The sequence below is a fragment of the Sorghum bicolor genome, chromosome 5, assembly GCF_000003195.3.
Source record: "Sorghum bicolor cultivar BTx623 chromosome 5, Sorghum_bicolor_NCBIv3, whole genome shotgun sequence".
Lineage (NCBI taxonomy): Eukaryota > Viridiplantae > Streptophyta > Magnoliopsida > Poales > Poaceae > Sorghum > Sorghum bicolor.
The window spans coordinates 55,610,857-55,626,885 of NC_012874.2; the positions used below are offsets into that span (position 1 = coordinate 55,610,857).

The 16,029-nt window shown below is 43.4% G+C and overlaps 2 protein-coding genes and 1 long non-coding RNA gene across 3 annotated transcripts; all 3 read left to right on the forward strand.

Annotated features, from left to right (window-relative positions):
- Positions 3,905-4,864, forward strand: LOC110435537. Its single transcript, XR_002453255.1, has 3 exons — positions 3,905-4,267; positions 4,369-4,444; positions 4,778-4,864. It is a non-coding gene; the product is annotated as an uncharacterized LOC110435537 (long non-coding RNA).
- Positions 5,552-6,449, forward strand: LOC110435961. The gene is made up of 3 exons (XM_021462077.1): positions 5,552-5,926; positions 6,111-6,173; positions 6,351-6,449. Exons 1-3 carry the CDS (start codon positions 5,657-5,659, stop codon positions 6,447-6,449), a joined length of 432 nt encoding a protein of 143 aa, XP_021317752.1. The 5' UTR covers positions 5,552-5,656.
- LOC8083123 (RNA polymerase II C-terminal domain phosphatase-like 3) lies at positions 9,542-15,606 on the forward strand. Its single transcript, XM_002449509.2, has 11 exons — positions 9,542-10,528; positions 10,627-10,771; positions 10,848-10,903; positions 10,993-11,053; positions 11,142-12,413; positions 12,721-13,290; positions 13,377-13,523; positions 13,609-13,877; positions 13,961-14,072; positions 14,151-14,455; positions 14,582-15,606. The coding sequence occupies exons 1-11, from the start codon at positions 9,885-9,887 to the stop codon at positions 14,640-14,642; spliced, it is 3,642 nt and encodes a 1,213-aa protein (XP_002449554.2). The 5' UTR covers positions 9,542-9,884; the 3' UTR covers positions 14,643-15,606.

Below are 16,029 nucleotides of genomic sequence, written 5' to 3' on the forward strand. Positions count from 1 at the left end.
GAAGGTACCTAAGAAAGAATATTATGCTTGAGAAATCAGAAGAAACGTAGTACTGGTACATATGCATAGTTAAGAAAAATATAGCTGACCGTCCATAGGAAGAAGCCCTCAATGCTCTAATTGGTGCACGTTCAGGCTTTTGGAGCACACGGAATGAGCGATTTAGTCGCTCTCCTTCCCCATCGCCCTGGCAATTCGAGGCGCTTCCCGGGATGGCGGCGCTGGTGGACTCGGACATCACCAGCTCGGTGTGCTTCGTGACGGGGGTGACGAGCGGCGCGCTGTGCGTGGCGCTGGCGGGGTCGTGGGCGTTCGCGACGCACCGGCACTACACGGCCACCGTGTCGCTGCTGGCCTTCTACGTCGGGTACCTGATGACCCGCATCGGCCTGGCGCTGCCGCAGGCGTGCGTCGGCTGCTACTACGTTGTACGCCGAGAACCCACGTCGCGGCTCTTCGACGGCACCATACCCGACCGGCTGAACAAGATGCAGGAAGACCGCGACCCGCTCGTGCCCACGCCGCGGTTCCCGCACCAGCACGGCCCGGAGATCGGGACACGCCGCCGCCGCCGCCGCCGCTGGCGCCCAGCCCCACGGCGCCCACGCGAAGAGATCGGGACGCGCCGCCGCCGCTGGCACCCAGCCCCACGGCGCCCACGCAAAGACGAGTGAAGGGAAGGGGAGAAGGCGAGTGAAGGGAAGGGGACTCACCGGCGACGAGGGACGACGCCACCGACGACGAGGGACTTGCAGATCACGGAGGAAGGGGATCGGGGGGGCTCTCTGGTGCGCGAGGCGGTGATGCGGGGTGGGATCGGGGGCGCTGGTGCTCACGGTGGGAAAGGGGGAGGTGATTACGGAGGGGGGGGGGGTTTCCAAGTCAACCCCGCAGCGGACGCACGACCGACGGGCAGGCTGACGAAAACCAAAACCGCACCAAAAAAATGTCCCAGTTTTAGTCTTTTTAGTTGTAGGAGATATAGCTCTCCCTATCAAGGAAAAAGGAAGTTCACTAACATAAGCCTCATCAATAAAAACAAGATGCTTGAGACACCGGAATAATTGAGGAAGGTTCATTCTCCTATGTCCCTTTGTTTCCGTTTCAAGAAAAGGGTTGTGGTTCAGTGGAATCCTAGAACAAACTGGAAGGTTCATTCTCCTATGGTCAGGAAAACTCTGTCTACAGTGACGTATCTATTGATTCTGTTCTCACACTTTTTTTTTCTCAAAACAAAATACGAAAGCATATGTTCATATACACATGTGCATAGTCACATCATCATACAACACGCACACTCTACCTTTAACACCTTAGGTTGACAGATCTTGGCATCTTGACGTTGATAAACTTAATTAAAATTCTTTGTTGACAAGTATGTTTTTCTACCACTGAAAAAGTAATAATTAGCCAAAAATATGAACTTCTTTCTCGAACTTGGTTTTCTCTTTTATTTTTTCTTAATTGATTTGCTTGTCATTTTTTCTTGATTTATTTGTCTGTCAGGTTGCACACCTACTCCGTATGTCTGAGCTCGATTAATAAGCATCCTAATAGAAGTAGCAATGTAGATTTACCTTCTTCTGTTCCTGTTCTAAGGATATGGAGCCAACCTTCCATCCAAACACCAGCACTAACAGAATGTTTCATATAGATGAGCCAATAATCATTGAGCTTCAGTCAGGTCTTCTACTGCTGCGTATACTACAAAGTTAGTGGTTCGGTTATATATGAAGCAATGTTGTGTGTGATGTTGCTAGTTCCCAAGCTGCCTATACTACAAAGTTAGACATTCATGTAGTGGGATGGAACCATATACCCCTCTTTATAGACATGGGAGCATGCCTACGAGACAATGCAACCGCAACCATGGTAGAAAGCCCCATATTTGAAGACGAACACTGATAGAGGATTATATAGGCATATATAACAAAGGTTGGGTAGGGAGAGAGTTGTATCTGTTGAAATAGGGAATAAAGTAGTCACTTTGTTGAGGACACCAACAACGACGTTGAAAATGACACCCGCACCTGATGCCCTCCAATGTCGAGCGATTGTGCTCCTTGGCTCTAGTGAAACCGCAATCAAGGACAAAGAGGATTAGGTTGACTCAACCAAAAAAAAAACTGGTGGATTAAGTCAACTCAAAACCAAAAACAATTTGAACCATATACTCCCTCCGTCCCTGAAAGCTGCAATTTCTAGAGTTGTCTTAAGTCAAAATTTTAAAACTTTGACCAAATTTATAGAAAAAAACACTAAGATTTATAGTACCAAATTAATACCATTAGATTTATCATTGAATATATTTTCATAAGATACTCATTTTATGTTATACATATTGATGCTCTTTTCTATAAAGTTGGTCAAAGTTAAACAAGTTTGACTGGCACGGATTCTAGGAATTGAAGCTTTCAGGGACAGAGGGAGTAGAGCATATGAAAGCAAACTCTAAACAAATAATCGGTAATAATGAGTTCGATGCATCTATTCCGCAGTTAGTGTTTGTACAACATTTTTTGTGTGAGAGATATGTAGCCAAAATGATTAGGTACGGAACGGGTCTAATGAGGTCTTCCCTAACGTTCCGAGTTGGGCCTTGTTTAGTTCAAAAAAAATTACAAAAAATTTTAGATTTTTCGTCACATCAAATCTTGCGGCACATGTATGGAGCATTAAATATAGATAAAAGAAATAACTAATTACACAGTTCCCATGTAATTTACGAGACGAATCTTTTGAGTCTAGTTAGTCTATGATTAGACAATATTTATTAAATACAAACAAAATGCTACAGTGTTTATTTTGTATATTTTTTTGGAACTGGCCTTGGCTAGTAGTCTCAGCCCCCACGTTTGCAATAGTTGTTGAAATCAGAGAAGGTTGAAACCACCGCTCAAAAGAGTTAGGGGCAAAAAAGCAGACTACTCCCTTGTCCCGAACTATATAATGTTTTGACTTGTAGACATCTCTTTTACTGTTTGTTTTATTCAATTTTTTTATACAAATATTTTTATGATTTATTTTATTATTAGAGATACTCTAATAATAACTTATCTATTTTGTTATTTGTAAAAAAATGAATAAGATAAATAGTTAAATATAATATCTAAGAATTAAAAATGTTATTTATTTTGAGATGGAGCGGGTATCTCTACAACTATAAAAACTCACAAGTCATCATCAGCCCCACGCGCTAATCGCCCACCCTCGCGCTAATGCTCGCGCTAATCGCCCCCCCTCTCGCGACCCATCGCCCTCCCCCCACACGCAACCGTCGTGGCCTCCAGCTAAACTCCCACGCCGCATCCCCTCTCCCACGCCGCATCCCCTCTCGCTGTCCTCCATCTCCCTCCTGCGGCCGGCCACCGACGTCGCGCCTCCCGCCGTGGGAGCCCTAGGCCAGCTCCCGCCTATGGATGACAACGACCTGGCCACACCTACCCATGGTACCTCCACTGGATCTACGACCGAGATGCCGTCTGGAAGTCGTCATCGAGCAGCGAAGAGGTGGAGGCGGCGCCCGTGGTCTTCCACCTCGACCACGGCGGGGAGACGCCTTCCACGATCAACAGCGAGAGGCAAGGTCCCAGTCGGCTCCCTTGCCCCAGCCCCGGCGGTTCCTAGGTGAATCGCCTCATCTTTGGAGATCGGTGTCCCAGACTGTCGTGGCCCCAACACCTCGTGAGTTCCCCTCTGTTCTCCCCTCCATTCTCTTCCTGTTAGCAAGATCTCTTCTGGTCATGCAGTTTCCCAGGTAACCTCCCTGTTCAAGACCTCACTTTAGATAGTACAACATTCCGAGGTTCAGAGTTTAAGGGAGTTGACATTTAGAGGTCCAGTGATTTGTTTTCGTCACTCGTCCAACAGCCAGGCCATCAATGCCTACCGCCGGACACCCGGAGGCAGAGTGCGAAGAGGCCCTCAATGATGCCATGCTAAAAGTCAAGCCGACTGCAGCTGCTTTATTAGGTGTGGTTTATGATTTCATCCTATTATGGATGATAGACTTTTTTTTCTTTAATTTTCTTACTTAGCGAATGATTTCATGTTAATCGGATAAGCATGAGAAACACTATTATAAGATGATCAATGCATATTTAAGATCATGCAAATTTGTTTAATCATGTTCCTGTGTGAACGAGGTGCTATTGGAACCTGCTCATATGACTGCGTCCTCCCATGCCTTGCATCGTTTCTGGCTTGCATCTCCCAAGGTCGGATACTCATGGATACTTAGATAGCTCATATCACTGCCGCCAATCAAGTAATACTTCATTGACGAGGTGATATACTAAGATGTCATATTCATAGATGAGGTAATTTCTGAAATTAATTCTTTTTGTGTTTCCTTTAATTAATCTTCAGATCCTTGGTTTGAGTCGAGCTCGAGCACTCCGGAGTTGGGATTGAACGTCCAGAAACAAACATTCATGCCATCAAGGTAGAATCAGTAATGCAGCACTGGCATCTTGATTTTCTGTGCAGCCAAACAATATCTGAAAAATGTATTTCTTACATGTCCTGGAACTTGAATGCCGAACTAATTTCTATCAGTCTACGTAAGACAATTTATTTGCAATATACTCATGCTGAACTAATGAATAATAATCAGTAATAATCTTTTAGTTAAACACCTGGCCTTAGGTAACCAGCGGCATAAAAGGAACAAAACATTATTGTTTCTGAAGTCCTCACACTGAATAGCATACTCTGTTTTCCTACATTTTCAGATTTGAATGTTTGCTTATATACAATACATTCTTATTGTTTGCAGTCCTTATGCCTCCCAGACTTCCAGTCTCTCAATTCTGATTAATCTTGGTGATCATTCTGATTAATCTCAGTTATCTCTGCTGGCTCTTGGGTGACGACTGACGAACAGTTCAGGTACTACCACATTTTTATTGTAGTTACATATAGATACTTTAGTGTTGACAAACAATGCACTAATGCTATATTTTTTCTCTTCTTTGTCTCATGCCACATGCCACATTTCCTGTACAGTATATGGCAATAGGTGCCTAGCAGCCACATGAGATTTTTCAAGGAGTCAGAACGATCTCACTATTTTCAGGTAATAGGTGCCTAGCAGCCACATGTGATTTTTCAAGGAGTTATATATACAGTCACATATCTCTACTCTAATCCTGAATTATGTATTTGGTGATATCATAACCCATTATTCTCCAAATTAATAATTTGCCTACATCCCTGAATCCCAGCCTCTACTCAAATGCATCTTTTTGGTGTTGAAAGTTGTCTGTTAACTTTCAGAATATTCAAAGGTGTATCTGAGGTCATAGTACAAGGAGTAGTATGTTCGAGCCTACCCGAATTGCATTGTTTTGCTTTGCAAACCACCTAGGAGTTGGAATTCGTTAGGGTTTTGCCGCATCTCTGAATTTTCATGTTGCATCTTATGGTTTGTTCTGAATTTTGATTGATGCAAACTTCCCTAAATGTAGGATCCTAAAATGGTCAAAATTTTTTGCATTGTGTAAAAAAGATTTAGCAGTATGCAGTGATAGATCAATTAGTATTGTCTGAATGTTCAGTCCATGGGAAAATGCTCGTATCACCCTTGTAAGGGCATTGGAATCATGATCGATAATCATGAATGGTTAAGATGATTCTTTAGTAGCATCATATAAATATGTCACCCTTAAAACATGATGTCGGCCTACTGAGGTGGTCATACATTATTTTTATTCTCGTTGCAATGTACGAGCAGTTACCTCTAAAACATGTCGAAAATAATTGTTCACAGGCGAGGCGATCCCTAGCTGGCTTGCATGCCCGCCCGGCATCGCCCACGCGCTCGCTCCCGTTCCCGTACCAGCCCCACACCACGCCCGAGCAGCCATGGTTTGATCCCTCAAAAAAAGAAAACAAACCCAGGCTCCGCATCCACCACGCCCCTGTTGTCAGTAACATGTTGTTTTTTATACTTGATCATTTTCAGCTAGCAAGTGTTGGGCAAGCCCTCTTGTGGCTCATTTGGGACCTGTTCTATTACTTATTTGATTTGACTGAGCTATGGAGATTTTTGTGCGTCTTTTTCTGCGACCATATGAATTGTAAATCTTTTTGTATTGATATTTTTGTAGTTCTTACTGCTTGTTTGGATCATGATTTTTGACTTGGCGCTCGATCCAAACCTGGTATTTCAGGTATTCATTTTTTGTAGATGGTTTAAGATTGAAGCTACCTCAACTATGATCTAATAAGAGTTCTTTAAGGTGCACAAGCTCAACAAGCTCGGAGGCTGGAAGGGCTGTGCTTTCAATTTGATTCCTTCCGCATTCATTATGTAAGTGCTTGCTACAACTTTTTCGTGTAACTAATAGGAGTATACTGTGGTGTTCATCGCTTATTCAATGCACTGGATAAGAAGGCTTGCTAAAGGGGAACAGTTTTCATACTTCAGTTTATTTCATTGGCCATAATGTAATGAACTTGGTGAGTTTGCCAGCACATCTAGCGGCCAGCAATGTTACATGCCTTTGTCAAGCCTGCCTGTCCTCGCCACCGAACAGGTAGAGAATATCTCAAGTGCCACTGCCAGGAGACTATTCAGATGACATGTGGTTCAGTTATTTCCTGAAAAAAAAAAGATATTCACGCAATCATCTTTCTTAGCAGATTCTATTCAATCAAGTCATGAGCATGAGTCCTTTTCAATGTGGAAAAAGGCCATTCAGAAGGAACACAGAAAACAATGATTATCTTTTGTGGAAGAAGTTCTTGGAAATGACCCAAACATTAGTGGAGATTTTATTGTGATAAATTTCTTCACTTTGGTAAGGAACTAAGTAATTTCTTAGCCCTATTCCTTTCACAGAGGGTATTATCTATAATTATTTTTATTTGTATATGTTTGCAGTCCTATTTAAGTATGTTTATGGAACATTACTGAGGTCAGCTCTGCAGGATCCAGTAACCAATCTTTCTTTCCGGCATGTACTAGAGGAGTCACCTTTATTATTGTTACTATCGTGCCTTTGATAATAAATATTGTGATGGATTGATGGACCAGATTAGTTCCCATGATTACAGCTTTGATTTGATTATATTGAATTAGGATAAGCTGGAGTAGTTTAGTGGTTCTGCCACATGCTTGGTCCACTTGTACAGTCGAAGGCTTGACAACATGGTAATGGTCAATGTTTAGTGATAATACTAGCTTTACAGAACTGATATTGATTTGTAATTTTGATACTTGTGTAAAATAAATAAATACATTGTGTGACAGTATTGTGTACCATCATAGATCATATAAGTCACTGAATAGTTTGCTTGGTTGTGGCATTCATCAGACAAAGATACTTAACATGTAAAAGCTTTTTAATTGCTTTGCTTTATTCTAATTTTTAGAACCCGTAGCAACGCACGGGCATTAACCTAGTGCTATGAAAAAGAAGAAACATGCTACAACAGCAATAAAAACTGTAAACCTGCAGAAGCAATGACGTGACTGTACAACTGCCAACGAGGCCTTGTTTAGTTTCTAATTTTATAATTTTTTTAGATTTTTTGTCACATCAAATTTTTAAACGCATGTACGAAGTATTAATTATAAACAAAAATAAACTAATTATACAGTTCACTTATAAGACAAATCTTTTAAGCTCAATTAGACCATGATTGAATAAATATCTGTTAAATATAAAAAAAAAATGATGTAGTGTCCAAATTTTTTTAAAAAAAATTGGAACCAGTTTAGGCCTTGTTTAGTTCATCCAAAAATAAAAAACTTTTCAAGATTCCACATCACATCAAATCTTGCGGCACATGCATGGAGTATTAAATCTAGACGAAAATAAAAAATAATTGCACAATTTGCGTAAAACGCGAGATGAATTTTTTTGAGCCTAGTTAGTCTATAATTGGACAATATTTGCTAAATAAAAACAAAAATGTTACCGTACCTCAACCCAAAATTTTTTGGAGGCCTTGTTTACTTTCAAAACTTTTTGCAAAATATGAATAGTATCACTTTCGTTTATATTTGACAAATATTGTCCAATCATAGACTAATTAGGCTTAAAAGATTCATTAATTAGTTATTTGTTTTATCTATATTTAGTGCTTCATGCATGTGTCACAAGATTCGATGTGATGGGAAATGTGAAAAAAATTTGCAAAATATTTTGAGAACTAAAAAGGCCCAAGGCCTTAGCATGCAAGGTCTTGTTTAGATGCGAAAAGATTTTAGATTTCGCTATTGTAGCACTTTCGTTTGTTTGTGGTAAATATTGTCTAATTATAGACTAACTAGGATCAAAAGATTTGTTTCGTGATTTACAGGTAAACTGTGCAATTAGTTTTTATTTTCGTCTATATTTAATGCTTTATGCATGTGCGGAAAGATTCAATCTGATGGGGAATCTTGAAAATTTTTAGGGCCTTGTTTAGTACCAAAAAATTTTGAGAAATGGACACTGTAGCACTTTTGTTTATATTTGACTAATATTATTCAATTATGGACTAACTAAACTCAAAAGATCCGTCTCGTCAATTCCGACCAAATTGTGCAATTAGTTTTTATTTTTGTCTATATTTAATACTTCATGCATGCGTCTAAAGATTCGATGTGATGGGGAATCTGAAAAATTTTGCAAAATTTTTTGGGAACTAACAAGGCCTTGGGCCTTGTTTACTTCCAACCCAAAACGTAAAATTTTCCGTCACATCGAATCTTTAGACATATGCATAGAGTATTAAATATAGATGAAAATAAAAACTAATTGTACAGTTTGGTCGAAATTTACGAGACAAATCTTTTGAGCCTAGTTAGTTTATATTTGGACAATATTTATCACATACAAACAAAAGAGTTACTGTAGCAATTTTGCAAAAAATTCCCTAAGGCCCTGTTTAAGATTGTAGATAAAATTTTTTTAGTTGTCACATCGGATGTGTCGGAAAGATATCGAGATTGATCTTTAGAAATTAATAAAAAAACAAATTACATAGCTCGTGAGGAAACTGCAAGACAATTCTATTAAGCACAATTAATCTGTCATTAGCACATGTGGGTTACTGTAGCACTTAAGGCTAATCATAAAGTAACTAGGCTTAAAAGATTGGTCTCGCGATTTTTAACTAAACTGTGTAATTAGTTTATTTTTTTATTTATATTTAATGTTCAATGTGTTCAAAAATTCGATGGGATGGATAAAAAATTTTTGGACGAGAAACTAAACAGGGCTAAACAAGGCCTGGTTTTCGAGGTGAACACTGGTTGTCCTGAAGAAAATGGACAGGTGATGCAAAGCGGAGAAGCAGTGCAGAATCCAAGCCGCAGGACTGGCAGGGGAATCCAAGCCTGGAGGCGTGACATCAGCCTATAGCCGCGCCGCCATGTCGTACGCGCAGTGTGTAGCCTTGTACTCCTACTCTGCTGCCTGTGCACCCAACCCAACGCCAACAGCTCCGGCAAGACGACGACGTGTCCGCATCGATCACCGTCCAACTCAAACCCCAACGGCCGGATCCCACCCGGCGTGCTCTACATATCCGTCCCGTCCCCTCCCCCCACCATTCCCCTCTTCCTCTTCGCTTTTTTCCCCCAAATCTCGCGTGCTGTCCGTCTCCGTGTCCTGCTCCGCCCCGCGGCTCGCTCCCCCTCCCAGCGCGTGCGCCTCCGATCCGGCGGGTTCCGGCGCTGCGCCCGTCGATTGACGCGATTCGTCTGGCAGGGTACCGGCCGGCGCCTGCGCGCGCCGCGGATCGAGGACTGGGGTCGCCGGATTCGGGCGCCGCGGACGAGCGAGACCTAGCTAGGCGCCGGAGTCTGTGACGGAGCTAGCTTCGGCGCGTGGTTGGTGGTGGTGGAGGAGGAGGAGGAGGAGGAGGGGGAAGGGAGCGGTCGGTCTCATATGCGCGTGACGGTCACGCCCAAGGACGAGGAGAGGCTGGTCGGCTTGATGGCGCGGGAGCGGCCGCGGTCCACGGTGGTTGCGGCGGGCGGAGATTTGGTCACTGCTCCCGGCGGCGGCGAGGGGTCGGATGGGGACTCGGCGGGGTCGATAGAGGAGATTTCAGCTGACGACTTCAGGAAGGACTCGTCGTCGGCGTTGGGCGGCCCCGCCGCCGCGGCGGCTGCGGGGCAGAGATCTAGGTCTTGGGTGGGTCCGCCCGCCGTGGGTTACATGGCGCGGAACTTTGGGCACGCCTTCAACAGCTTCGCGTGGTCGCAGGCCGTGCGGAACAAGCCGCTGGGGTTACAGCCGCCGCCTGCCTCGGACGAGGACGAGGTGGAGCATGCCGTGGACGCGTCCGACGGGGAGAAGGAGGAGGGCGAGATTGAGGAGGGGGAGGCTGTGGAGGCCGAGGCATCGCCTGCCCGCGCACAGCCTGAGACCATCGACTTGGACGCGGACGCGGACGCGCTGGAGAAGTCAGAGTCGCTGGCTGGTGCTGTGCCTGCCTCTGCTGCTGAGGAAGAGGAGGTGAACCTTGATCAGCGTGTCGGCAGTATACTGGAGGAGCTTGAGATGGTCTCCATTGAGGAAGCCGAGAAGTATGGACAGATGCTGCTTCATGTTATTTGCTGAAACAAATGCTTCGTTTTGGATGAAGACTGAGAAAACCGGTTGTAACTGCTGCAATGTTGCGCAGGTCTTTTGAGGGTGCATGTGGACGACTGCATACCTGCTTTGAGAACCTGAAGCCGCTGTTCCAGGAACTGGAGAACGGGAGCCCGATGGCTATACTTGAACCCCTCATGCAGCAGGCGTTCATTGGAATTGACACACTCACCACTGTAAGGCCTACACCAAATGTCGGTCGGTTCCCTCCCTTGATGTAGGGCTGATGCTTGCTGCATTGCATTACTGCAGGTGGCGATTTCGTATAACTTGCCGAGGAGTGAGCAGAATAAGACAACGCTTTTGAAGTATGCAATTGGTCTTCAGCTAATTATTTGCAGATGGAAACTGCCACCACCACTTTTGTAACTGACACCATGCCCATTGAATGATGCAGGTCGTTGTTCCACATAAAGAACAGATATTCAGACATGCTGACTCCCGAGCAGCGAGACGAGGTTAGTAGTGTCTCCATTCCGTTTTGTTGCTTATGTGCTGAATGCTGAAGCCGCAACCTCAAATTTCTGTCCTGTTCCTGTGTATCAGTTGGACAGCCGCGTGAGGAAGTTAGTTTTTGGAGAAAAAGACAATGTCAGTGACCCAAGTACAAGTAGTGGCACCAATGCGATAAATGTTTTGGCTCCATCTGGGCAGGTCTCATCCTCAGGAGGACTGCCATTTGAATCAGGTGCAGCAAATCCATTTAGTAGCTTGCCGAGGTTGGAAGTACCTGCCAAAAGGATTAGTCCCTTGTTGGATCTTCATGCAGATTATGATGAAAACAGCTTACCATCGCCAACCAGGGATAATGCACCGCCTTTTCCTGTGCCAAAGCCTATTGGTTTTGGAGCATTTCCAATGGTGCCTGAGAAATTATCTTTCCCAGAAAGAGTTGAGCCTGCAAAGAATTCGTTATATCCATCCTTAAATGATCCTCTGAAGGCTGTCTCCTCATATCAGCAGAAGTATGGGCAGAAATCTGTATTTCCAAGTGATGATCTGCCAAGTCCAACTCCATCTGGTGATGAGGGTAAATCTGCAGATAAAGGTGGTGACATATTTAGTGAGGTTTCCAGCTTCCCTGTTCCAAAGAGTATTGCATTGCCAAGTACAAGCCAGATGCCTGCTTCTCAACCTAGCACAGTCAGCAGCAGTGGTATTAGTTATGCATCTGGTCCACCTGGTTTTGCTAAACAAATTGAGCAGCCGGTTGCAGGTCCAAATCACGCAATAAAGGCAGCATCGAAAAGTAGAGATCCAAGGCTCAGGTTTTTGAACCGTGATTCTGCTGGTGCTACAGATGTGAATCGGCGCGCAAATTTTTCAGAACTGAAGGATGGGAACTTGGGTGGAGCGTCAGTTGGTAACCGTAAACACAAAGCAATTGATGATCCTCAGGTGGATGAAAATGTGTTAAAAAGATTTAGGGGCGGAACTGCAAATCCGAGAGACTTGCAACCTACAGGGAATCCTAATCAGCTTATGAACATTAGGGCTCCTACAAATAGTAGCGGTATCAATATGAAAACTTTGCAGCCCCCTCAAACTACTGCTCCACATGTCAGTGCAGCTCCTGCTGTCCCAGTGCCTTCTATGTTGTTAAAGGACATTGCTGTGAACCCAACATTGCTTATGCATTTGATCCAAATGGAACATCAAAAGAAGTCAGCATCAGAAACTCAGGGTGGCATGTCTAGTGGGATGAGCAACAATGGAATTGCAGGCATGGTTTTCACACCTGGCAATGCTCCAAAGACCACAGAAGCTGCACAAGTCCCCTCTGTTAGGCCACAGGTTCCAGCGCAGACACCTTCTTTGGTAAAGCCCTTTGTACTGTAAGCGTCTTCTGTTCATACTTTTATACATCATTTATTTGCTTGATAGCTATTTCCTTTGGATCATTACGTTATGTATTTTTTATTGTGCTTATTAAGGGGTTAAATGATTAGAACCTGGGATTGTCTCTTGTGATCCCATGTTATGTTGTGTTAGACAATAATTTTGTGTGCTATCTTTACATTTAATGCCAGCTCTTTTTAGAGTATTTTATTGTGTGCTATCTTTACATTTAATGCCAGCTCTTTTTAGAGTATTTTACTAACTTCAACTTTTGCTATTTCTGTAGAACTCACAAAATGATGGTGGAATCCTTCGCATGAAGCCCCGTGATCCACGACGCATCCTACACAATAACGTAGCACAGAAATCTGATGCAATGGTCTTGGAGCAAGTGAAAACTAATGGAATTACCCAGCCAGACTCTCAGGGCACCAAGGACCAGACTAGTTCAATGCCTTCTCAACCAACTTTGCCATCTAGCGTTGCAAGGCCATTCACAAACACAAAACATGTTGATCCTGTCTCTAATTCACAGTTAGCTGCTACAGCTATAATGGCTCCTACACAACAAGCTTTGGGCAGCATAAATAAGGTGGATCCAAGACTAGCAGTTGAACAGAATGGGCAAAATGCTGATGCAACAACAACTGATGCTTCTGCAACAGAACTTGAAGCTACACAGCCTGTTAGCCCATGGGGTAATCTTGATCATCTCCTTGATGGATATGATGATAAGCAAAAAGCTCTGATACAGAAGGAAAGGGCAAGACGAATAACGGAACAGCACAAAATGTTCTCAGCGCGAAAGCTATGCCTGGTGCTTGATTTGGATCACACCCTTCTTAATTCTGCAAAGGTATATTGATATTTTGGCCTGTGCAGCTATGAGTTTAAAGTTGCTTAATTATTTTTTTTTTGTTCATGCGGCCCATACCTTTTCAGTTTATAGAAGTGGAACCCATTCATGAAGAGATGTTACGGAAGAAAGAGGAGCAAGACAGGACTTTGCCAGAACGTCATCTCTACCGTTTTCATCATATGAATATGTGGACGAAGTTGAGGCCAGGAATATGGAACTTTCTTGAGAAGGTTTGCTGTGTGTGTGTATGTTTTTGGTGCAGAATTAAGTGTTTTTGCTCTGCTGCTAATTTTTGACCTGTGATGATTTGTGCAGGCTAGTAACCTATTCGAGTTGCATTTGTACACTATGGGAAACAAACTGTATGCTACTGAGATGGCCAAGGTTCTTGATCCTACTGGAACCTTGTTTGCTGGACGAGTCATATCAAGAGGTGATGATGGCGATCCCTTTGACAGTGATGAGCGAGTGCCGAAAAGTAAAGATTTGGATGGGGTACTGGGTATGGAATCTGCAGTCGTGATCATAGATGATTCTGTAAGAGTCTGGCCTCATAACAGGCACAATTTGATAGTTGTAGAAAGGTATGCATCAATGTTTTCATTCTTCCTAATGAAGTGTTGTCAAATACATCTGCCTAATCCCCTTTCCATGTGATTTTCTGCAGATACACCTATTTCCCCTGCAGCAGACGTCAATTTGGCCTTCCTGGACCATCACTTTTAGAGATTGACAGAGACGAGAGGCCTGAGGATGGTACCCTTGCTTCTTCACTTGCGGTATGGTACTTTTTTCTCAACATATGAACCAACGTGTGAACTTTGATTATATTTACGTGGTTCCCATTCTGGAAATAGGTCATTGAGAGAATCCACCACAATTTCTTTTCACATCCTAACCTCAATGAGGCTGATGTGCGGAGCATACTAGCATCTGAGCAGCGAAGGATCCTTGCTGGTTGTCGTATTGTCTTTAGCCGGGTTTTCCCAGTTGGCGACGCCAGCCCCCACTTGCATCCTCTGTGGCAGACTGCAGAGCAGTTTGGTGCGGTCTGCACAAACCTGGTTGATGATCGGGTTACTCATGTTGTTGCCAACTCCCCTGGGACAGACAAGGTGAATTGGGCATTATCCAAAGGCAAATTTGTGGTGCATCCAGGATGGTGAGGAATATTGCTACTTCTATTTACTTGAGTATTTTCTTTTCTATTTTATGACCTTATTGTTTCTAACTTGTCAAGATAACCCATCACTTGATTGAAATTCTGTATCATGTTTGCCATAAACAGGGTAGAAGCTTCAGCCCTGTTGTACCGGCGCGCCAACGAACATGACTTTGCAGTCAAATAACACCCTCCCTGAGCCCCAATCCATCATATAGGCTCCAGGGAAGAATTCTTCTCGGGATGGGATATGTTCATGGTATCCTAACATGACTAAAAAAAAGCATAACAACAAATCTAAAACCGGACCATAGTAAGAAGGAAAACCACCACCACCAAAAGAATTACAGGCCTTAAAAGAAATGGTAACGAAGAAAACGCTTTATGAAGGCCTGGAAGAGGGGACTGGGTCTGTGTTGGACCTCATTACCTAGGTGGTGAGTATTTGGTCAAGATGTCTTTTTGAAAGAGCCTGCAAAGATGCGCGAAAAGGTAAAGATGAGCAGATGCTCACCGCCTCATCATCCTTTTGTAACATGTAGTAGTAAAAGAGGTGCAATTTTGGAAGAGTCCTAGGTTCAGAAATGTTGCTTCTGGCCAAAGGAAGGGGGGTTTTTGCCGTTTTGGTAGCAGCCGCTGGTCGCCCATCAAAAGTGTGATCTGAACTGACAACGGCGGCTTGAATCTTCGGGGCAGGGCATTTTTTATAGGATGGGTTTGCTATGTCAGTATTTGTGTGTGTTAGCTGGGGTGTAAAGCTGGTTCCGTCTGTGCCGTCGAACGCTGGAAAAGGCACGTGGACAGTGGTACCTGGGGCTGCGCCTGCTGCTCCCCTAAACGTACTGTTTTTTTTTTCGAAACTGAAGGCCCAAAAGAATCTTTCAGTTGGTTCAGGTAAAAGGGGTTGGAGAATTCATGGTTCAGAGAAGAACCAGTTGGTTCAGGTACGGGTTGAAGAATTTATGGCGTCAGAGAAGAACGCTCAGGTTGTGATTGTGGAAGGTTGTTTATTCCGAAAAGGAAACGCGTGACAGGGTGTGTCAGCGAATCTAGGGCATCGTCATGAAAAAACCGACTTCATCTCCTTCTAACCGAAAAGGCCGAAAACGTTATGATTTACGTATATCCGAGAATTGATTTTTTTTGGGGTTGATAATTGCTGCCGTTTTTTTTTTCAAGTGTTTGTTTTCCAAACTGGTTTGGCATTTTGGTTGTTTCAACTTTAAATGGGATTTCGAGAACGGGCATCCGTGCTAAAACTTTTCTTGCAACTTTCAACTTCATAGGTAGAATACTTGCGATCTTTTGAACGACATAAAGACATTTTTCCTGTTATGAGTAAAATAAAAATGCTATTTTCCAAAAAATCTCGTCATTGAATCTAGGATCTCCACTTTTGCACCATCGTTGACCATGTAATGACTATTTACTAGTCAGATACACTTATATAGTAAAATATATACTTTAGAACCATTTTTTAGTTACTGCTTGACGGGACTATAAATAACTCACCATTTTTTGAACAAGTCATGGTGATACTTTCCTTAAAAAAATGTTAAAACTTATTGTTTCAA